The 24,082-nt window shown below is 39.3% G+C and overlaps 1 protein-coding gene across 1 annotated transcript in view; it reads right to left on the bottom strand.

The window, feature by feature from the left end:
* TMEFF1 (transmembrane protein with EGF like and two follistatin like domains 1) overlaps positions 1-24,082 on the bottom strand; it is a 112,757-nt gene that overhangs the window by 27,093 nt on the left and 61,582 nt on the right. The window contains exons 2-4 of the mRNA XM_053944629.1: positions 18,468-18,577; positions 14,245-14,374; positions 8,699-8,725 (exon numbers count right to left, since the gene is read on the bottom strand). Of these exons, the coding sequence (XP_053800604.1) occupies positions 8,699-8,725; positions 14,245-14,374; positions 18,468-18,577 (267 nt within the window). The remainder of the gene's footprint in view (positions 1-8,698; positions 8,726-14,244; positions 14,375-18,467; positions 18,578-24,082) is intronic.

Raw genomic sequence — 24,082 nt, 5'->3', positions numbered from 1 at the left:
TTAATATTTTCACCTTCAGTGCTGTGCTTCTCACAGGTGCCAATGAGAGGCTGTTGCCCCCCAGTCATCACACCTTTCTGAATATATATATATATATATATATATATATATATATATATATATCATTATTCTACTGAAGAAAAAGAGACAAAAAGAAAAGTCATCAACAGCCTGGAGAATTCTTTACCACCCATTTTTAAAGCTTTCAGGTGCAAACCTGGCAAACCTGCTGATTACAAAATACTTCTTCAACATTTGGTGCTTAATATCCTTCTATAGTACCACTAACATGCAAAACATTTCATCATACCCCATTTATACTATCTGACTTGACTACAAATGCAAACAGAACACTTTACTGAGCACTTTTACTGCACATTTCACTTTTGCAATGGAGCAAAAGAAGGTAGCACACACATAAGCACATGCAGCATAAACACCCTTCCTCTTCAGCTCAAGTTATGCTCCCTGTGAATGTCCCAACACCTTCTTATTTTCAGAATTGTAGCCCAAAACTACTTGTTCATTGTTTCTATGTATTATCTGATGTAAAATTCTCTCTCTCTCTCTCTCTCCTTTCCCCACCTCCCCTGCCTAAAATTGCTTTCTCTACCTTTTAAAATTACATTTGTTTTTAAAAAAAAAGTGACTATTGTTTTTTTCTTGATTAAAACTTGCTGGATTTTGTGTGTATCAGTCACCTACAATATTCAGAAGCATCTTTCACTACTAGCTGCATTATGTTTTAGCAGTAACAGTATTAGACACTGCATATACTATAGACTGATGTCCTATTGTGGTTTAGGAATGGTACTCCCCATTCAGTGTCCCCAGCAAGAATCTCCTGTGCTGATCTCTGGCTCTGCTCTCCCCTCCCCTTTGCCCCTGTGGTGGGATGGTGTGGTAAATTGGAGGCACAAAAGCTAAAACTCACGGGTTGAGGCAAAAACAATTTACTGGAGGGAGACAGCAATGAGATAAGAAAACAAATAGTAACAGCAACAATATTAGTAACAAAAGTGCACACAGAAGAGACAGCAATCCACATGCTTAAATGCTCACTGCAGCACCCAAACTGGCTGTAGCCATGCTGCCCCTACCAGAAAAGAGCCATTCCTTCTGGAAAAAACTCCCCTTCCCCTGCCCCCAGCAATGATGCAAGGTGGTGTAGAATAACTTCTGGGTCCTGGCCATGCCACCTCCTGGCTAATGCAAAAATGAACGTTGTCCTGGCTGGAACCAAGTCAAGTCCTTCAAAAAAACACAACACTATCTCCCACCAACACAGAGTAGATGAATATTGTTTTTTAACCTGAATTAGTAGCAGACCTATACACCTGTATCCTGTTAAAATACGTTAACCCATTAATATTCGACAGATGTTTCTCTGGTGTAAACATCTTCAAATGGCAATGTATCCCTTGACAGGTTGCCTCTCCCTTCTCCTTTCTCCCCTACATTTGATTGTTCCTACATAGGTTGTAGGCATTGACTTTAATATTCCAATCAATCAGATGTTCCCAGCAAGTTTCAGTAATAACAATTAGAACAATTAGGTCAAAATATGCTCCCAAATGAGCAATTCAGGCTCCTCTTGTTTATTATGCGAGCTTCTAATATTGATGTATCGATAACTACAGAATTTCTTCTTCTTGGTTTTGTGGGTATCCTGATTAATTCTGTTCTTAACATATTAATTTGATGTCAAGTGAAAGCTCATTTTCCCTTTTTTTTTCAGCTTCCTTACATGTTTCAGGGCAGTGCCTCATTAATGCTGTGTCCTTCAAAAGAAACAAGGCACAAAGATAGGATCAGTGACTCCCAGTTGTCTCTGAGCTGTGCTCCCTAACACTTCTCGAGTCATTATTCCACTGCAGAAGATGGCCAGCTATGTCTTAGGAGCTGCAGGGTAGGAGCCTGCCAATGGACAGCAGCTCTAGAGGAATTGGGCAGCAGTAAATTGCTTCCCTCAGCAACTCATTTGTGTGCTCCTACAATGGTAATGTGGCTGGGTTTCTGCTGAGGGCTTTCAATCAAGCTTAAAGCAAAAGCATCCATCTGTGTCAAGGTGAAGTTTTGTCTGCCCTAAGGCATAGCTTGGAAAGGGAGCTATGCTGTATATTTGTATTTATCACTGTTCCCAGTGAAGAGGGGGGGAGCTGGAACTCCTCAGTAGCCATGAATAGATAGAATTCCTTGATAGAGTGTCCAGGAAAGCCCCTCTGAAAACTAATTCCTAGCTGGTTTGGGATCGTAATGATTTTTACTGTATCGTATAGGATCAACCAATCTCAAAAAGATTTCTGACTGTGATTCCCTCAGTATGGCTAGCACTGGAAATTCCTCTCAAAATATCACAGTCCACAGGACTACACATTAAGGCCTGCAATTCACTCCAGAGCTTAGTGACTTATCCTACATTCCATTAACTTTTAGGGCAATTTTAATGACTCACTTAGTTAAAAAGGAGATCGTTCCCATAATTTGAAACAAAGCTGCAAAGCTGCTCTTTTTGTCTGTAAGTATGTATTTAAAGCAAGTGCAACACTATCCTGAGCTCTCCCAAAGTTTTGGCAAGTGATGTCTTGAATTTTCTTGGCCACGCTGCTGGATCATATGCAAAAGCAGTATTTGGCAGCATGGAAGGTTCTGCTCTCTTATCCAACCACCCAGCTGGCTTAGAAGCAAAGCCCAGCTTGGTCCAGCAGAGATCTATACATGGCTGAAAGATCCTTTCCACATGCAGTGTGGACAACACACTGCTGCTTCAAGCACGCTTCAGTAAAGGCACCAGCCTCTGGAATTGGATGTTGCAAGAGCAGCCATTACAGGCTTGGATTAACAGGAGGATGCCAGGTCTACTTATGGCTGAGGTGCCTGGAGGAGGGGAGTTTGAGGATTGGTTCCCTAATCACAACCCAGCCAAGGTGATTGGCTTGCCCAGGGTTTATGGCTATGACAAGCAAAGGACGTGAAGGTGTGCGCCGTAAGATTCCCTCATAAGGTGTTAGGGATTTAATACACCTGAGATCTGGAACTTCTGCTTTGCTTCTGTGCATGTGACACCAAGGATAATGGTAGGAAAAGCTGGCATATTGCAAGACTGGATCAGCTTTCACACTGTAGAAACCTCCAGTTAGAGAACTCAAGTACCCATTCACTCCAGTGCCCTGCTTCAAATGCAGCTAACCCCTTTTTCTCCAAAGGAAGATGCAGAGTAAGGACGAGGGAAAATAAGCATGATTAGATGATGGTAGAAAACAAAGGACAAGAAGGTCACCAGATGCCAAGGGAGGTGTCCCACAATTTCATGAAGACACTGGAGGCCTTTCTGCAGGCCCTGTGCAGCGTATATTAGACAAATCTGTCCTCACTTGCTACATATCCTGTGCAAGAAGGAAAAGGACTCTGTCTTTATGCGCCTGTGGCTCCAGAATCCTTCCAAGGATATTCCAGCATCCCTGAAAAACCTGCTTAGAATAAGTCTCCACCAAGAGAATACCTGAACGTTTAGGGCCTCAGCCTCTGCCTTTATGAACCTTTGCTGTAAAACCAGCAATTCTTTCTTGTTTTATTTCTGTGTTAATTTTACCTACAAAGACTACAATCTTGACAACAATAAACAGGGCTATTAGAAGCTGAAATGGTATTCAGTGACAAGCCACGTGATGGAATTCGCATTCTTAAATCTTTCTAAATCACACACCATTATAGGAATAGCTAAAAGACATGATGCTACCTCCTATCCAGGGTGCTAATCACCATTAAGTTTCTGCAAGTCATATTGAAATACATTAAAAGAAATCAGTGGCACTATTACAAATTAAAATAGAAAATATTCGAGGCTCTAAATTGTGTGTGTTTATTCCACCCTGACTGTGTGACAATTACTGGATAAGTGTTGTCCCCAGTGAGGGGAAGGAACAGATGGCAACCTGCTAAAAAGCACATACTGTATATCAATTTATTAATTACTAAATGCAATCTGCTAGACGTTCATCACAAGATACTTCAGCTATTAAATTTCAGAGGGATTAGAAATTCAAAACAAATTATTTTAATAATAATTAACTTAGCTATATGTATTGCAAGCATGTTATTTCCTTAGCTTAAAAGCCTGAAATGACTGGGTGCCATCTGTCTAACTACCATTACAACTTTTTTAATATCAAAAAGGCATTTTGCTCAGGTACATAGACAAATACTGAACAAAATGAATTAAAAATTAATGTTATGGGCATAGTAGGGCACTTAGAAATCTCTCACCCTTGTTGGTTGATTACTAGAGCAGGGAACCTGCCTCTTCTAGGGCAGTGATTTGTTTCTGAGAGGCTGGCTTGAAAAGCCTTTACCATTTGTTAGCTCTTTCATGGTGTATGGAACAAATGCTGATGGTTTTCAACACATTCTTGCAAAGGCCTTACTATATCACAAAGTCAACATCACAGATGCGACCTGGCAATCTATTTTTTTATGTGCATGTGACAGTCTCAGAATAACTTTTTGTGCCCCAATCTACATATTGTGGAAATACATCCAGCAGGTCAAATAGTGTTGAAATTTACAACTGGCAGAGATGAACACAAATCTGAGCCTGTACCTTATCCTTCTCCAGTTCTACCTCGAAGTCTAACAAAATATTGATGAAACAAAGGGCTTAATTTTATGACTGTATTCTTCAGAACAGGGAAATTGCAGAATGATTCATATGAGAATACAGAGAGAAGCCCACACTTTAGGTGCAAATTTAAAGGATCCCACCATCTTCAGCCATGACCCCAACCAGACAACACTTTAAAGTCTGAGTAGAACTCTTTAAAGGCTCTCTGACATTGCCTTCTGTAGGGGTGAAACATAAAGGTAGAGTATTGAGAATTTTGAAATTTCTCTCATTTCTGAATTGACAATCATATACTCTTTTTAGAAGTGGCTCAGGATACCCATTGCCACAAGTGACCAACTGCTTGGTTTCATAACTACAATTTTTATTATACTAATGAAATTTCAGACTTCTGAAATTAGAAAAATGGGTCATTTTATTACAACTCAATGCTAACAGAGCATAGAAAATTGAAATAGCTCATTCAGAATGTCAGAGGGCAACTAGACAATTGTGTCATCCTTAAAAAATTATATTATTTCATCTCACTCAGGCATACTGAAAAAATTCCTCCACTCTTAATTCTTTTCCTAAAATCTAGTATTTTTGTAACAGTAAAGATGATTTGTGGAGAACTTCAACCAGAAGTTCCATGGTCTTTAGGTGTTTTATCTTGTAGCACATGATAACTGCTAAGGCAATATATTGTCTGAAACAATCTTTGACAAAAAAATCTTTTGTGGATTTTTCTCTTGTTTCTAAGTCTACTTTTCTTTTTTCTTCCTTTTTTTAACATAGAAATGAATGCATTAACATCATACAGTTTGAGAGTAGGAGGGAGAATATGCATGAAGTCAAGTCAGAATCATCAATGAGATTGTTCTGCAATGAAATGCAGAAAATGAAAAAGAACAGTGTGAATCAGTCGCACAAATCTTAGCTAAACATGAGGCCAACAGCTAATTTCAGCAGTGGAGACTGTCTCAGGCAGAGCTATAGCAACTGAAGAGCACAACTCGGATGCTTTCCCAGTACTTTCTTTCAAAGTTAAAAATCCACTAAGAGTGCATCTGCACAGCACTTGTAATGCCTCCTGAATGCACACAAGCAGCTGTGCTCATCCATTCCGTGTGTGCAAGCATCACTGGTGCATACACAATCACACTAATTGCATGTTTGAGAAACATAGCAAACACTGATTCTGTGATTAACATCTGGAAACACAGATCCTAGGAAGAAAACACATGTCTCTAAGCTAGTATGTTTGCTTGCTGGGTGGTTCTCTCTTGCATTTTTCCACTTCCACTGAAGTTTCCTCGTGCTTCCGAGCAGCAGCTGTACCTAACCCGTAGGGCACAGAGGCTCTCCAAGGAATTAGGTTCCCATTTGAGCACCCTTATCCAAGAGTATGAGATTAAACATGCCAGCATGGGTGATTATTATATCTCAGTATATCCTGACTTCCTCCAAAAGAAAATGAGGAAGGTTGGGCCAGGATGCAGTTCTGCAGCAGACAGTCCCATAGCTGAAATCGCCAGAGAGGCAGAAGTGTGGAGGGCACCATGGAGCACCTCTACCTTGCAGATCACCCTCTGCCTGCGTCCCTATTCTTTCCTCTTGTTTGGATTCCAAACAATGCATCTCCATCCTCAACAGGTCCAACAGTCTTCTAGAAGTCTGGTTTTCTTTCTGAATTCCCTTAACTTGTAGTAAGACTTTTCAGGTTTTAATGTTTTCATGTAACACTTCTACAGCTACTTGAATTATGAAAAAAAACCAAATTCCAGCTACAAAAAATATCCTTGAATTTTCAGCCAGGGCAGAATTCAATAACCAAAGCAGCAGTGGATTCCATTTGTTGAAGGTCTGCTTTCAGACACAGAAAATGACCCAACATGTTGAAGACTAACCAAGTGTCCCACAGAAGTATTACCCAATACCCAGTTTAGCGAGGAAGGTGCACAGGGATAGGAATAATTCAATGTATCACAAATAGACAAGATGTATTAAAAAAAGGAAGAAGAGCCAAGCAGAATTTTCAATGTCTCGTTGTTTAAATTTCCTTTTGCTTAACCTAAAATTAAGAACTAAATCCAACTGTTTTCATACTGAAGAGAAGAAAGAACATTTCAATTGTCCCAAAGGCACTCAGAAGAAACTCCAATAAATGAAGGCCTAATGTCACAAAGCTGCTGGAGGACAGAGTGGGTACATTGTTTCTTCTTAATTCAATACCCAGGCAGTGCAGAAACTCACCTGGGGCCAAGGGAACCAGATTCAATTCTTTCTGCCTGAAGTGAACTGAATCTACATATTCCACCTCCCAAGACAATGCATCAACTACTTCTGCAAGGTATCGAGGGACCACCAAACCTCCTAAGCCGTTGGCATTCTATTTTGCATAAATAATTCAAATGCACTGGCATGCTGAGCCCCAGCTAACAAAGCCTTTGCACAGCACAAATCCTTCCTCCCCATCTCTTTGTCCCAGGCTCAATGAACATTTCAAGTGAGAACAAAAAGAACAGCAATGACAAAAGGAAGCCCATGTGGGTCTCTCTTGCCCCTACAGGTGGATTTGGGCTCAGCCTCCTGCCCCAAATCAAGGAATGAGTATATTTGAACAGGGACCTTTCACCTCTTCAGTGAGCAGCCAACAAAACAGCATGTTCTGGCCTACGTTTTTCCAAGCTGCTCTTAAAGCTACCCAAAGAATCCTGACATCTATCAGTCAGCTGCCAATCTCTTCCGCATCAACATAATAATATTTACAAGGGACTTTAACCAGCATTTTTGTATACAGTTAGAAAATATGAAAAAAACCCCAAACCCAACTAATCTCAATGGCATTCAAACTTTTCTAAAACTGTTCCAAAAACAAAAGTGAAACATGGACTAAATTTCTGTCATCTGTCTCCTACAAGAACTGCATAGCAGTACCAAGGCCAGAAAGCTTGGCTTGCAGGGAGCAGTCAGAGTGGAATAAGAGGCTGACTAACAAAGGGGGAAGGAGAAGCAAACAGAGCTGGGCAAAGAGTGTAAAGCATCAGAAAAGTCACCTGTGGAGGTAAGAAGAGGAAGTGTTCAGGCAGAAAATTGTTCCTTTGGACACTGCCCCAAAAGGAAACAAAGGTGAGAATGGCCCTGTTCTAGCAGCAGCCCAAGAATTTACTGAAAGCAGTAAGGGGGAGGGAAACGTCTCCCTTCTCCTCCAGGGTGAAGAGTGAGCTAGCTCCTGGTTTTTGAAAAGTTAACTGTTACATTTAGCTACAGAGTGATACCATAGATGCTTTTCCACAAAGACACATTTTCATGCAGCTATAGAAGATTTACAGTACTCCAAAACTCAGTCCCATCAGTATGAAATACAACACTTTCTTAATAATACCGAAGGCTAAAAGCAATAGAGTTTTTATATGATTCTATATATCTGTGTCTCATATTTTTAATTCTATATGTATCCTTGTTAGTAGAATCAAAGTTAGAATTAAGATTTTTTTTTTTTTTAATCTTTGGAAGAAGATTAAGAATTGTTGGAAGACTGGAACACTTCTACTACCACCAGGGGCACTACATCTCCTCTTCGAATATAAAGCTTTGAACAAAAAAATACTTTAGTAAAATACTTTATATAAATAGATATCATCATGCAATTGTTTTATATTTTAGGCAACAAGCTCAACCAGGCATAAGGTAACAACTAGATGCTTTAGACACTAAGGAAATAAATACAAGGGAGAAATGGTAAGAAATTTATTGTGAATGGTAATTTTCTGGAGAGAAATACAGGTGAAATAGGGATCTAAATATTGCACTGCATTGCTGGTAACAAATGAAAACTTATATAGGTCAAATCTGAGAGAACAATATTGGTGGAATGCACACTACAACCTATTCCTTTACCACTACTGTTCTGAGATGGTCCAATAACACTGCAAACTTAAAGCTTATTTTAAATGCCATAATTTTCCCACAATTCATGTGGTATACAGTAGCCATGTATATATATATATATATATATATATATATGTATAAAACTGACACACATTAGTTTGAAAGAAAGACCAAAACCAAAGACAAGTGGAGTTTGGTACTCACCTCCTTCTCCTGACCCAGAGCCATTATCTGAAAAAAAACAGAGGGGGAGAAAAAAAAATAAAAAAGAAAGCAAATGAAAATATTGCTCCAGGAGCAGCTGTTTGTTCAGGAACTTGTCACTGTAAAACATTACACAGATGTTACATTTCATGAGCCAGCTGTAAAAACAAATATTCCACATAAGGTCTGGCATCCTTTAATATACTGTCCATACTCACTGTGCCCTAGTCTTGCTCTTCCCTGTCAAGATGTTACTTAAGGAACAGCATTACTCAATACTGAAAACAATTATATTTCTTAGACTCTTTTCAACTGTTAGAGATTAAAATTTGTTAAAGCAAAAAGAGATGAAGAGTTCAAAGTCCAATTTTTGGAACATTTATTTTTCTTTACCCTCTGGCCCTGGGAGTGGTACTTCAAGGAGTACTTCAACACAAAAGTCATCTGACTGCAGAAGCACCTCCAGAAGATAACTAGTCGTCCAAATAAGGTTGATTTAAGTCATCTAATGACAAAATTGCTTCTGTCAGTTGAGTCAATCACTTGGTATAAAGATGCTCTAATGACATTGTTATTTCATTGACATTTGACTGACTGGATTAGCATCTGGTGAGTGACAGCTTTCAACTGGATCCCATTTGCATTAGCAGTGTAAGTGTCAGCAGGACTTGAGCTTCTTCACCTCCCCCGGCCAGCTAACTCTACTTCAGAGCAGTATGGATGTGTTTAGGGATTTTGCATGTGCATCCTGCTGGGCAGCTCTCTGCACAGGCTTCAGCTATAGCACGGCAGTAAATATAAGCCCTTAAACACATGAACTGAGTCACAAAACCTCCTGCGAGAATGAATGGCAACTACTGTCAGTGAATTGTCTCCCATTCCCATTAGATTAGCTTCTCTGGAAGCTGAGGAGAGGAGACCACACACTCTGTTCATCCCACACTCTTCTTTCATGCCTGCTTTGGTGATGGAGAAGGCAGCTGAATTTATCTGCTAAAAACTGAAAGAAGAAGGAGGCCAGACAGAGAGAGGAGCGGGAATTTTACTTCCACACATGGAGGAAAAACCAAACTCTCTGTTTGCTCATTTCCCTTTCCTGCTTTTCTTTAAGGAGATTTATTTCTAAGAATAATTCCTTCTAGTGCGTGGATGAAAGTGTGAAATTCCATGTTACTGGGTCACTTCACACATTAAAAATAATTTCCTGTCACATGGAGTATAAGGAATAGAGATTTGTTTTTCTTTCACCTTAATTTTCCTTTCTTTCCTCCTATACCACTATTTGGTGTCTAACAGACTGAGCTTATAACTTTACAGAAATTAATAAAAAAAACAGAAGGTTCTTTTTTCCATGGATAGTGACCCACTTTACTGACAAAGCAGCCAATCCCATATAAAGTGTCCTTATTGAGTCACTGGTAAATATGCCTTATGATGCAGTTTTGCTTCATTAAGAAATTTGAAGGAGCATAATTTATTTATATGAGTTAATATATAGGATTATTTGTGGTGGTGAAATTGTGTCATAAGCTGTTTTGGGGGACAGGAAGCTGACATACAAATATGAGCAAGTTCACCATATGTGATGCATATGAAAGACAAAGGGCAAAATGTCTCAGAGAAGCTTGACTTTTTCCATGTTTTTATTTCCAGCTCTCACTCTCTGCTTTCCCCTGAGGTGAGAAATGCTGCTCAACCCCAGTGTGAGGAGCTCTGGCTAAATCCTGTGTGCATGGGGCAGGACAGTTACCACACATGGAAAGCACCCTGTAAATCAAGGAGCTAATGCTCAGACCACCCTTCTCTATAGATAATTGCCTTGATATACATGAAGTCCATTCGGCAGGACATCACAGCAGCAGGATAGATTAATTTCTACTTCTCTGGGCTTTCAGCTCTCAAAAAGGATTTAAAAAAAGTGTCATTCTCTCTAATACTGTATCATTTTCAACTTTTCCCTGGGAGCCATGCTAGGACTCTCATCTCCAGGGTAACCATGCTAAACTAAGCTGGTGTTCCTGCTTTTTTTTCTTTTCCTGGGCCTTGGCTAGATTTGCCCAGGCAGCTGCTGGTTAAAAGAGTAGCATTTTTTTTCCAGCTTACTTGGACAAGCAGCCCTGCTCTTTCAGACCTTTAATGAATTCAGAGTTTTCAAAAGTTTTCTTCATGCACCAAGATCAGTCAAGAAAGATGCTCAAAGAAGTGAAGATGCGGGGAACAAACAGCATTCCCCCAGCCACTGGTCAGTAATTAGAGGAGGAGTGATTGACATCTATCTTTACTTAAACCACCCTTTTCCAAATAGGTGGCTTTTCCTTCAAGGTGTTCAAGGCCAGGCTGGGTGGAGCTCTGAGCAACCTGGTCTAGCGCAAGATAGCTTCACCCAGGGCTGTGAGGTGGGAGCTGGATTATCTTTAAAGTCCCTTCCAAATGAAACCATTCCATGGTTCTATAAAAAATATGCTAATACACAAATATACAAGCTTCTGCTGTGAGCTGCTTTAATCCATAAGGAGTTTCTGGATAAAATACACAAAGAAAGACTTGGATTAGACACAGCATCTGAATGCTGCAAGCACACAGCTACAGACAGAACCTCCTCTTTTGTTCTTTCTGAACAGGAGCCATTGCTGTACTGTGGGTCTGCTTTGGTGCAGAGGAAGAAAAACTCCCCCAAATCAAAAATGTTTGTAGCCTCTCTCATTCAGGAGGGATGGCTTTTAACTCAAGCAGCATGACAATTGAACCCATCTCTTGCCCATTTAGGGCAACAGCTCCAAACTGCTAAGTACAAACAGGAGGGCAAACAGTCCACTGACAAATTTTAAGCAAGCAGACCCTTCCATAAGCCACTCCTAAGAGAATAATTCCTGTGCTTGTTTCTAGTTCTGCAAATAGCTTTACTGTCCTTTTTCCTTTTTTTTTTTTTTTGACTAAGAAATCACGACAGAAAACAATGGACAGTGGCTTCCAAATGTATACAGTATATTGAGAAGCTGCAAGTCTAATCAAGTACTACGTTATTGTGTGGTTACATTTTCATGTGCATACAATATAAATCTGGCAGCACTCAAAATCAATATTAAAACCTGTGTAGGCAGACCCAAAATTTCAGCCATACATTCTCTTTCATTTCTCTAAACAACCATTTTTAATGTCAAAACTTGCATTTTGTTTATTTCTAAAGCATCTATAATTGACTCTTTTTTAAACATTGCTTATTTTAGAATCCTGAAACTCTGACAGCCTTCTGGCAAAGGAAATAAGAAAATATGCTGCAAATCACAAATGTCTGTAAAATTTTAATCAAAATATTACCTGCCAAGAAACAGAATAATGATTTAGTGACTAAATCACTCAGTGTAGCCTGTTCTAGTGCCGTAGCTACAGGAGGTATCAATCCCTAGCAAATGGGAAGTATTTTATTCTTGTATGAGATTCAAAAGTCTGATATAATTTAAATATTAAACAGTTGTTCCAACACTAAGGAGGAATTTCTTCCTATTGTCTTGGGTGTATCCCAGATCTGATAGGAGACCAGTGAATCTGTACTTGACTCCCAATGATGCCCTAGAATAAAGCATTTTAATAGCAAATTCAAAGGTAACCAGTGAAAATTAATGGGGGTCTACAAAATATCTTTTAATTTGTTATATGAGTCTCCATTATATGTGTAACAGATCAAGAGCACAAATATGTCGCTGTCTTGTCAGGGCATGGAGAGGTTCTGGGTTATGGATTTTATCATCTGATATTTTCATGTCACCCAAAGCACATCAGACACTCAGGGAGCAGCAGGTGCCATTCTAGTGGAGTTCTGCTGAGGCACTTAAAGTTGCAACAGGGTAGAGTGCAGTACATAGCCTGAATCAGAACCTCTTATGCTGCATTTCCTGGGTTTTATGGAGTACTTAAAGAAAAAAAGGAGGAAGGTAAAAAAAAAAAAATCCCATACTAGCTGAATAATGTAGTAATTAGTTGCCAGCAACCTGAGGCTGAGAAGAATCGATTTTTCATTTTGAAATTTCTCTTTCTTAGTAGAGTAGAATGCACATATAAACAAACACTTTTTGTTGTTCCTAAAACATCATCCTAGGACTTTGTTTTATTGATAGAAAGAAACTTTCATGCTGCGTGTCCATTTCTTAAAATTAGTTGGGCATAAAATTTAAAAATATTATTTAATTATACATCCTCAGTTCAAACCTTCATATTTCTTGGGAGTTGTTATAGTAATATGTGAGTCCTCCAAAACTGGATTGCATTTTTTTTTCCTATTTTTGCAGCATCTGGAGATAATTTACAGGTGGGAGATTGGGAAAGACAGTAGATTCAGTCATCAGCCTGAGGGATGCTGGGATTATGCTTCTGAGCTGGGCACAAAACATGGGCTTCCTTCAGTATTAGGACCAACAATACAGATGGTTTTGGACCTTAGCAAACATGAGCCAGACCTCAGGATAGGTCTGTGCTGCAGTCAAAGGCCTTGGAGCAGCTGGTGTGAAACATGCTGCATTTAAATGAGGTAACTGGGACTGGGACTTGGACTAGGTACCCTGCACGTGCTTTTCCCCTGATTTCCAGACAAGATTCTGCAGCTACCACTGAGCTCCAGGCCTGATAACTCTAAATTGTCATTGCAATTAAGCAACATAAAGTTAGTAAGGAGTGTGCATCTGACCCATGGTGACGCTTTTGGCTGCCATATGGACGTAACCTTGTTTAGATTAATCCAAACAACCTTTCTGTATCCAAAGATGAGGGATGTCTCACAACTTAATATTTTGTAAGTATTATTTATGTACCAAAGATTGCAGTTGTTGACACTACTGAGTCACTTAATTTCTTTCTAAGAAAGCCAGCCATGTGTCTGGTCTCACCAGCTTTGAATCTACACAGAGGTTCAGAACTTTAACTGCTGCTTACAGTTTCTGTGTCTAAGAGTATGTTGTAATATTCAAGACAAGAAAAACCTGTCCCATGTATTTGAAATGTAGAAAAATCTATGCTTTAAGTGTGTGGGAAGACAAAAAAGGCAAGTTCATTAGAAATGTGAGGTAGAATGATTTTGTAAGTTACGCATGTCTTCGATGTAATGACCCAAAGTCAAAGAAGATGCCTTGGATACAGGTAGAGTGGCAGTCAGGATGATCAGTGTCACTTGTTGGATGCTACACTAATTCTGTACATCCTAAAAGTAAAAGTCCTAAAGAAATGGCTAATTTGGGATCTGCTCCAAATTTATTAAAAGCCTTTTGATGGATATCAACGCTCTTCTATAAGCACCAGAGAAGCATTAAATAATCTATTTTCTCAGATAAAGTATTTCAGCTTGTAATGTTTATTTATTAATCTGTTACCATATCAGAAGATATATCAGATTTCTTGTCTAGAAAAAGGTTCCATTCCTAAAGAGGACTCGGGCTTTCCACATTATTTCATTCTATGAAAAGCACAAAAAATTTAATTGCTGGAATTAAGGGCAAAATTAAAGAGCTAACTATAAAACATCATTCATTAGTTACACAAAGTGATGTTCTACATACCAGAATAACAAGGTCCTCTTGATACCATTGTTATCTCTTTCTGGTGCTTGCAAGCAGCTCTCCTGAGGAAGCATTCATTTTGGTAAGTGTCTCCATTTGATCCACAAACTGGAATATAGTTCGTGTGACACTAGAAAATAAATTATAAAATAACCCAGTCATACAGAAATCAAGTGATTAATCTGAACTGCATATTAATATAGAGGAAGATAGTTGTGTGATTAACAGCATCTTATAACCCTTTTTGCTAAAGAACTACTTGAAATATATTCGTTTTTCAGTATCACTATATGTATTCCTCTTGGATCATTGAAATAATACTCTAACTCCACATGGACTGAACATAGGAATTCAGTAGGAAAGATTAAAAGCACAAAATAACTATGGTGGGACTTTGTACTGGCTAGAGGGAATATGCCAGGCATCTAGAAGTATTTGAAGGATAAACACAGAGGCAGGAGAAAACTTCAAGATAATACAAGAAAGTATGACTAGGCACAGGGGGCTGAAACTGAGCAAAGGAGAATTTAAGGAGAACAGCGCTTAAGGGGAGATTTGCTGACCTTTTTGGTCAGAACAGTCTTACAAAAGAGGTGGAAAACAATAGCCATTCTCATTAAATTCAAGAGCATCATGAGATTTTTACTTGGTCAACAACTATAATAATCCTTTTCTATTACTACAATGAAAAATTTAAATCTTAAATTTAGTAGAATTTGATACAAATAAAAAGAAAGAAAGGAAGAAAGGAAAATTTATCATTCAGAATAGCTTTTGCAGAAGCTACCTGCATTTTGCTGCTTTCTTATATTCTAACAGAAATGGATTATAAGCCCCTGGTACATATAATGTCTTTAAGATGCTGGGACCACCAATCTGCCTAACATCTGAGAGTGCTGCATGACTTCCTGCTGAACTGGAGGTCCAAACCCTGCATTACAGCATGGAAAAGGAGATATTGCCCTGTTTGGGGGTCTGGTAATGTCAGACATGTAACTGTAATGTCAGACACCTTTTGCATCTTCAACATCTTTTTCTCTTTGGTAAAAAGAATCCAACCAAAAACAAAAATCAAGAAGCAATAATCAAATACAGAGTAGCTACCAAATTCCTTAACCACACAAAGTTTATGATTAAACTGGTATAGTTCAACCCATGAAAGTGCATGCAGAAATAACAACATTAGTTAAGCTAAAATGACTTAAAAATAAAAGAGTTTATTCTCCAAATTCCAAATGAGAGTCTTTCCCACAACAGTTTCTTTATGCTTTGACATACATAAAGGTCAAAATACTGAAATGTTAAAACATAATTTTGAAGGGTATTACCCTCCAATCCTTTGTCATCCTGCCATAGATGACCAACTGAGAATGAACTAAGCAGGTACTGACAAAAATAAATCATCCTGCCAGCTCTGAAAATCATTTCTATCAGTTTTGTAATACTTCCCCATAGTAAGCAGTTCTCAGACACTCAACCACAGCCATTGGTCCTGCCACATGCCATACAGAACAGTCATTTCTAGAGAGTAATTAACAGGCAACTCCCGAGGAGGACAATACTTTCCAAGAGATCATTGTCTGTTCAATAGATAATTCTCAATTCTCCTTAAGTCTCTGTGTGATGTTTTAAATTTGCAGGTTCTGTTCTGAGGATAGAAAATGAAAAGTAAAGGGATTCCTTTTTTACAGTTTGGTAAGCCTTTAGTGATTTGTTACAGTACAGCCCAAAGTTCTCCTGCGAGCATCCTTCAGAAGTGAAGTTGTTTTCTAGTGAGGAAGTACTCTAATAGCTCTAATACCTCAAATGGCCAAAAAGGGAGAGCATCTCTTCATGCACAGGATGTGCTCAGCACAGTGTGCCATGGGAAAATTCATCCGAGGTCCTTCCAGTGCTGTGTGATTTCAAAGTTTCCAACATCTGAATGGATTGTAAGATTTGCTCACTGTCACTTAGCTCTTTTTCCTGTTCTCTCCTATTAAAGCAGTTATCTTATTAAACTGATTGTTGTCAAGACTCTCTTACTGAAACTGGAAAACAGCCCCATGATGTCTCTGCCCTCATCCCACCTCACCCCGTCTTACCTCCCCCACTGGTTCATAACAAGCACTGTGTTGATCAGTTTTTCATTCAAGTTTTGTAAAACTCATCCAAAACACAGCAAAATACCTTTTAGCCTGGAGAGCTCTTGCTGCCATGACATTAGAGGTGTTTCAAACAACACTGAAATTTGTCATCCATTTTCCTTAATCTAAAGAAAGGTTGTGCCAGTCTCGGCCTTAGTTCAGGGGTGGCTCTGATTAGTTGTGCTGCTCTGATCCCCAAAACACCCCTCTGTCATGCAGATCTCATCACAGTTACAACTTCCATGTGAGGGGAAGAGGAGGGGCAGGCACTGATCTCTTCTCTGTGGTAACCAGTGACAGAACCCAAGGGAATGGCTTGAAGTTGTGTCAGGGGAGGTTTAGGTTGCATATCAGGAAAAGGTTCTTCACCCAGAGGGTGTTTGGGCACTGGAACAGGCTCCCCAGGGAATGGTCACAGCACCAGCCTGACAGAGTTCAAGAAGTGTTTGGACAGTGCTCTTGGGCACGTGGTGTGACTCTTGGGGTGTCCTGTGCAGGGTCAGGAACTGGACTCAATGACCCTTGTGAGCCCCTTTCAAATCAGCATATTAATGAATTCTGTGATTTCCTTGCTAGCAGGAGCATCTTACCTGGCCACAACCTGGATCCCAGATCAATTTAATTTTGCAACTCTCTTGTTAGGGTACATTTTCCTAAAAATGGCAGTTTTAGCAACATAAGAAATGCCTTGCTGGATTAATTCAGCAAGTATTTTCCTGGCTAAGCTTTTGACATACATAACATATATGTTATACAAAGACACTTAAACGTCTGAAGGACAAGCAGGGGTTACAAAGTAATCTTAGGGAAAAATGCAGAGACACAGTTATAGGAAATACACTTCTGGAAGAACAGGCTGATATTCCCACATCTTCCTTTCAGCACCTCTTCAGCTGAACCACTATACACAAATGTGTCTATTTTCCTTTCAAAACCTTGCAATATGAGAAAAAAAAATAGCTAGTTCTCAGATAGTCTTGCATGTGAAGAACCTAATAGTTTGGGCAGGGTGTTTGCTGCTTGGGAATTTTGGTGCTGCTAGTTGCAGCAAATTGAGTAAACTCAATTGAAATTGAGAGTTACAGGAAGATTTTCAACCTGCTATGTCTGAAAAACACAGTATCTTCTCCTCACCCATAGACTTCTTTCCTAAGAATATAGAATAAATTATTCAAGAAGTACAAGTAAATATGCAAGTAGTTTTAAAAAAAAATACTTTTTTAAAAAATGCGTTCTTCAAAACAAATTAACAGTATAGCACATAGACTAATTCTTTTTTTAATGTCTTCAAGACCTGGTTATTAGGAAGTCACAAAATTTACCACCAGCAAAAGATAAATGAAACCTCTATTTATCTTAGGGTTGTAATTATTTCCCTTTTTTTTTTTTTATATATCATTACTGAGCTTTGATTTTACTATTTTGTATAAATAAATGTTACAGACAGACTGAGACAGATGAAAAAGCCTTGTCTCATAAGATTTTTTTCACCCTTTAAAAGGCAGCTAGAACAATGTCCCCAGCACAGGTGAACAGCACACTATCAAAAGCCAGCTCTGAAACACTGGAATCCAAAACCAGTGTAAGATCATTTACACACCATTGCTATTCTGGTTCCCCTTGATTTATTATTTATTGGAAGCAGAACACACAATTATTTTTAAAACACTGAAAGACAGGCCACTCCAGGTTTTGCTGATAACACTGACAGCTCCTAAAATTTTACCATGAGTCTTGTACATAATATTGATATATTTGTCCTGGAATTGCCATCATAGTTATAAAAACTGTAAACAAAAGGCTCAAAAACCGACAAAAAATTGAACCTGCAATTTATTTCTTTTTAAAACTTCAGAAGACATTTTTATCTTTTTTTTTTTCCTGAGCAGGACTTACTCATTGTTCTAATTCATAACCTTTATGATCACTGGTGACCCTGCTATTATCTGATCCAATCAGTGCCATTGAAAAAGGAGCTTATGGTTAGAGTCCATAAGCCTATTGCTGAGCGCAATTTTTGAATCAGTGACTCTACAAATACTTCTGAATACTGAAGGATTTGTTAGAAATGGAAACAAAAAAGTGAGCAGCCCTTACCTGGAACTGACATGCACATTTCAAGCCATCACCCTCTTCCTTGCACACTCCTCCATATTTACACGACGATTCATCACACACCCTTACGTCAGATTCCCTTACATTTAACTCTGCATAAAAACAGAAAAATTAGACAGAAAAGATTTGTAAGATGAGTTATTTTGAGGATTGCCTTGTCCTTAAACCCTCAGAGCACCCCTGCTGCATTACTCCCATATAGAAATTAAAGGAAAATATTAAAGAGCCAGAGCTTTTCCCCAGGGAACCCTGCCCTTGTGCTCCCCTCCAGGGGCACATCCTGCTCCTCAGAGGAAGCTTTGCCTTTGGTTGTGGCTAAATGCTGATTCACCACATAAACAGATACAGAGACAGCATATATTTATACTACCCAAATTCTCTTCCATGTTTCCCCTGATGTGGATGCCACCATGTAAAACCCTTCTCCACAGAAATTGTTTCTAGTAGGAGTCAGGAGCTTTACACAGGTTATAACCTATGTTTCTCACCTACTACCCCTTTTTGCTTTACTCTCTACAAAGATCCTGAGGAAGCAGAAAAGCTGAACCATCAGAATTTCTCTGCCTGGTTTTTCAGTCTCTGCCATGGCCACATCATTATCCTTCAGACTAAAAATAAACCCAACTGTGTTTAAACTACTATAATTTGCTTGCACTGTAGGAGCTAGAGTAATGAACCAGAGATCTGTGTCTTAGTTCCTGCATAAAAATATGGAGCACAAGTGGCAGCTCCTGTCACCATAAGCTTGCAACAGAGGCACAGCTGGCAAGAGGGAAACCAAGGGGTTTTACACATCAACTGCATAGGCACTAGCTCCAGCACAAAGGTCTCCTAATTAGCTTCAAGCTCTTTTTGGACATCACAATCCAAGGCTAGTTTTAAAGGAGAATAAATATATTATTTTGAAATAAGCATTTGATTTGAATTATATATAGGAAAAAGAGCAAAACATAGCACAAGTGGGATAATGGAAGTGATCAGTGTCTGCCTAAATGTGAGCTCATCAGGCTGTGTGGGAACCGTGCTGGTACCATTGATTCCAATGAAAAGGTGAAAATAACACCAAGGTCTCTGGAAAAATCCCCTGACACTCTTAAGTGTGCAGTGAAATCAGAGAATATGATTCAAAGATGTCTGTGCTACGGTTCAAGCCAAAATCTTCAGGACTACATAGCAAGTATGATCCACTAAAGAGGTTCACTGACAGTGGTGTGATTTAAAATGATGTCTGTGACTTTTAATAAGCAAGCCCTATCCAGAAAACTGGCTTAAAGAAAGAACTGAACACCAGCCATTCAGAAATGGGGAAAGGTAGGTCAAAAGCAGAAGGAAATAATCCTTGTTGCCACTGAGAGTCTTAAATAGGCAATCAGCCTCCTCCTCAGAGCAGTATCAGCACTTTGGTATGACAGTGATAGACATCCTGGAAAACTGCTCCCGTGTGTTTATGTAACATTATACACCCACACATATAGTTTATATAAATAAATAAATAAATAAATAAACAATAATTACTGCAATAAATTTAACCACTTTTGCCACATGCTTCTATATTTAACAGAGCACAATTATGCATTTTTTATGGCACTGAAGTGACAGGATTACATCTCAATGAAAGTCCAGTTATAATCCACATATTTTTTTGTCAGCCATGAGAAAAAATTGAGAAACATATTGATTCTTTTCCCTCTATATGTCCATCACTCCCAAAAGCATAAATGAAGAGGGCAATGTCTGTAACAAAGGGCAGATAGGTATCCTGGTTGCCATCACAACCCCGTGCCTGTGTTCTCTAATGTTATTTTTAATGTCACCGTTTATCAAGCGTGACTGCTGCATTGTAGGGACCAAGCTAATGTGACAGAACATCGCAGCTTTTCAATTTAATGTGTTCATAACTCCCTCCTGAAGTAAATGTGCGTTTCTTTCTCTTCATGAAGGTGTTCCACGAAGATGAACAAACTATCAAAATTAATTAAGGGGAAATGATTGTCATATCTGAAAGAAGGTTCTACCTTTAGGTGATACCACATTTGAGAAAATGCAATTCTAAAAAGGAATAACCATGCAGTCAAATTAGACCATGCACTGCTTTCAAAATACAGTGTTCATCAGGTCAGGAAAGAAATCAGATGTTGGTCCCCCCTGCTCAACTCTCAGCTGAGCATGCTGGACTCAGTGCTTTGCAACCCTACCCCCTGCTCCTGACTGGCAGAAGAAACCCCTGGGCAGCTGCAACTCCTGCTTGAATTTCTGTGAGTCTCCACAATGTCCAGCTGCCTAAGCAGTGTAGTGCAGACTTTTCCTCAGTATTGGTGTTCCCCCAGTCTGGAGAGGGCATACAAACATCCAGAAAGGAGTCCCTTCACCACAGCGGTGGGCAAGGACCTCACTTTTTTTGCAGAGAGGAAGGAGGCGGTGGGCTCAGAACGAGAGGTCAGATAGCAGTTCAGTATCAAGGCTGAACTTGAGATGCACTTGTTCATAGCTTATTTCTCTGCCTGCAAAAGCCAGAGAGAAAGGGAAATATTTCAGAACAAAACTATAAGAAGTTGTATGAAGATGGGGGTGCAGAATTAGCTCTTGTGAACCTCCCTCACTCCAAGGAAAAAAGATATCTGGCTTTGGTTTTGATTCCAAAGGAGGACAGAAAGGACACTGTGCTTTTAATGGTTACTTCATTTTAGATATGGGCTGTTTTTCTTTCCATATAAATGATAAATACTGATTATAAGCTTTATGGGTTTAAACGAACACTGAGCAGCAAAAGTCATGCAGAGACCAGGAGACAACATGATTTTCCAAAGTTGTACAAAACCAAGATATCCTAGTGATTGGCACTTGAACATGACAGATGAACTTTATTCTATGACAGGATGTCATCTAATCCCTTATTCTATTCAGTGGCAAATTCCAGCAGCAGAGAAATCAGGCCTCCAACATGTGCATGATTGCATCTGATGGAATCACAAGTACCAGGAAGTGCAGTGGCTGTAATTGCTTCCACATCCACAGCATTCCATTCAAAAAAGAATACATGTGGATGGGTGGATGGATGTTAAAAGAGTGATGTGAGGAGGAACTGTAGATGTCTTGCATGTCTGAAATGTGCTCTCTTTTCAGTGAATTCCCCAGAGGCAGAAAATTAAAATGGAGTCTCTGCAATTATTTCCAGAAGAGTGGAATCATTGTTGTAAGAACAGATCCATGAGAAGAGCAAGAATATGTAGCAAATGGTTTAGGGTAATTTCTTGCATGTTTCTTTAATGGCTATTGTAACTCGTTTCCTTGACTTCCAGCAGGTATAAATAAGAGAAAGCCTCAGTGTGATTCATTAGGCACAGTGAGAATATGCTAGGTAGTAATCCATCAATTCCCAAGAGAAAATATAATTAGCGCAATTAAATCAGGCTTCCAAATTTATGATAAAATTAATCTCCAAAGACCTGAAATGAGGTATTAAAAATGATTTGCTAGTATCTGTTCAGCCAATACACTTCCTGGTTGTGTGAGGCCTGACTGGCTCAGAGACACTTGCAATGACCTACAGCAAGGTCTTCTGGGTTTGTCTTTTTTCTCTGTCAAAAATAATTCATTTTGTGAAAATTTGTTACATCACTAAAAATGAGGAGAGACTTCCCCATTTTGACTCTTTTCAGAGAATGTGAAGTACAGCTCGATACAACTAGCTGTAGATTGGCTTTTTGCCTGTGACCTCAAAATGCATTTCTCTGAGGCTCTTGTTATAAGGTAAATTACATGTGTCGAAATGCTGAACCTGAAGATGAAATCAAATTTGTAGCTTTAAGTACATCAAACATGTTGTTTCCATCTGGATACCTCAAGAATAAAGTAAAATCTAAGATGGGCAAATCCGTTTGCTTTGCTTTTTCAAAACTCGTGTTTCTCCTGGGGTTGGCAATAGTACATAGTAATGATGAATGGATATAAGGAACCAAAAAATACCTTTCCCACATGAAAGTGAGGGTGTGAATATTGCAGCTGTGCCTGAGAAAAAAACTCTCTCTGCCTGCCTGTCTATCTATTTTCTCTTTCTATGGGTAAGATTCCAAACAGTAGAGATTCTGGGACCCCTTGTTGCCTTTTGCTCTTGACCCATGGGATTGGTAAAAAAGGGGACGCAATTTCCACCCTTTTCATTAGAGGGAAAAGGATTTTCTGTCCTCCAAGCAGTTTGCTCTTTGTGAAACCAAGCTTTAAATTAGGATGTACGACCCCTTGTGGAGGTCATATATAGACACATACACACAGACAGACCTGGGAGAGTTCGCAACATGTCTGTAACTCTACAGTTCAATAGAACCCCCAAAGTTGTAAGAACATGAGTCAACATTGGCTTGGAAAAGGGAGTCAGGAGAAATGATGTTGTGTAAGAATGTGTTAGAGCACACAAAGTCTACTGGAGATAGTGATGTTATGACTGGAGCCCTCAGGACCACAAACCAGAGTCAAAGAAGGCAAAATGTGATGAACAGAAAACCTATAACCTGCTCAATTATGGGAGTCAATCTTATGACTCTGGATTGGCTTGGGCAAATCACTGGCTTTTTTTTTTTTTTTTTTTTTTTTTTTTATTTTTTTTTTTTTTTAGTTTTGCCAAATTATTTATAAATTAATAGAGAATTTAATGGGGGAAAAAAGGAAAAAAACACCCAACAAAATCTTTCCTTTATAAAGGGAATTATAAAGCTGAGGTGCTCACACAAGAAGTACAGTAATAACCTGAGTCTTAAATCGAGCTCTTGAATAAATCTTTACCTGCCAGTCACAACCTTTGCCACACAACAAAGATGATACTCAGAACCAGGCTCTGATCCCATGCTTCTCAAAGACAGCCTGCCCACTTCAACCAGGTGAGTTTGAATGGCACTGCAAAAAAAGCTTATCCAGGGAAGTATTTTGGGTGTCCCTGGAATACCTCTGCTCACCTCCTGCTGCAAGCTCAGAACAAAACTGCACAATTCTCCTGTAAATCCTACCCATCGCTTGCAGACATACAAGCAACCCATCTGGTAGTGGCTTCAGTCACTTTAGATTTCCATCACCTGCAGAGACTCTGACATTGGTTCAGACACTTAGCTCACATGCACACATCTATACATAAACATTTACATTTAGATGTCTTAATCTACAAGGTCAGCTCCATCCCACAGCTTTTCAAAGTACATTCAGAATAGACATTCCTGCAGGAAGCCATGCAAATGCTTACAGAGCTGTTTCACCCAGGCTCTGAACAGACAGTGTAATTGTGGGAACTTCCTAATATCTAGGAAAGGTATATATTAGGAAAAATACCTTAAAAATACCTAAGCCTCCCTGACACAGCTTCATGCCTTTCCATCAGGTCCTGTCACTGTTCACCAGAGAGGAGATCAGTGCCTGCCCCTCTGTTTCCCCTCGTGAGGAAGCTGCAGACCACGAGGAGGTCTCCCCTCAGCCTCCACTTCCCCAGGCTGAACAGAACAAGTGACCTCAGCCACTCCTTGTGTGGCTTCCTGTCTAGACCCTTGACCCCTTCCCCATCCTTCTTGCCCTCCTTGGGACATTGCTGACTTTAGCACTGCAACCAAAGGAGA

The sequence above is a fragment of the Vidua chalybeata genome, chromosome 1 (assembly GCF_026979565.1).
Source record: "Vidua chalybeata isolate OUT-0048 chromosome 1, bVidCha1 merged haplotype, whole genome shotgun sequence".
NCBI classification, from domain to species: domain Eukaryota; kingdom Metazoa; phylum Chordata; class Aves; order Passeriformes; family Viduidae; genus Vidua; species Vidua chalybeata.
The sequence above is the reverse complement of the archived record's forward strand: the minus strand, read 5'-3'. Positions and strand labels throughout refer to the sequence as shown.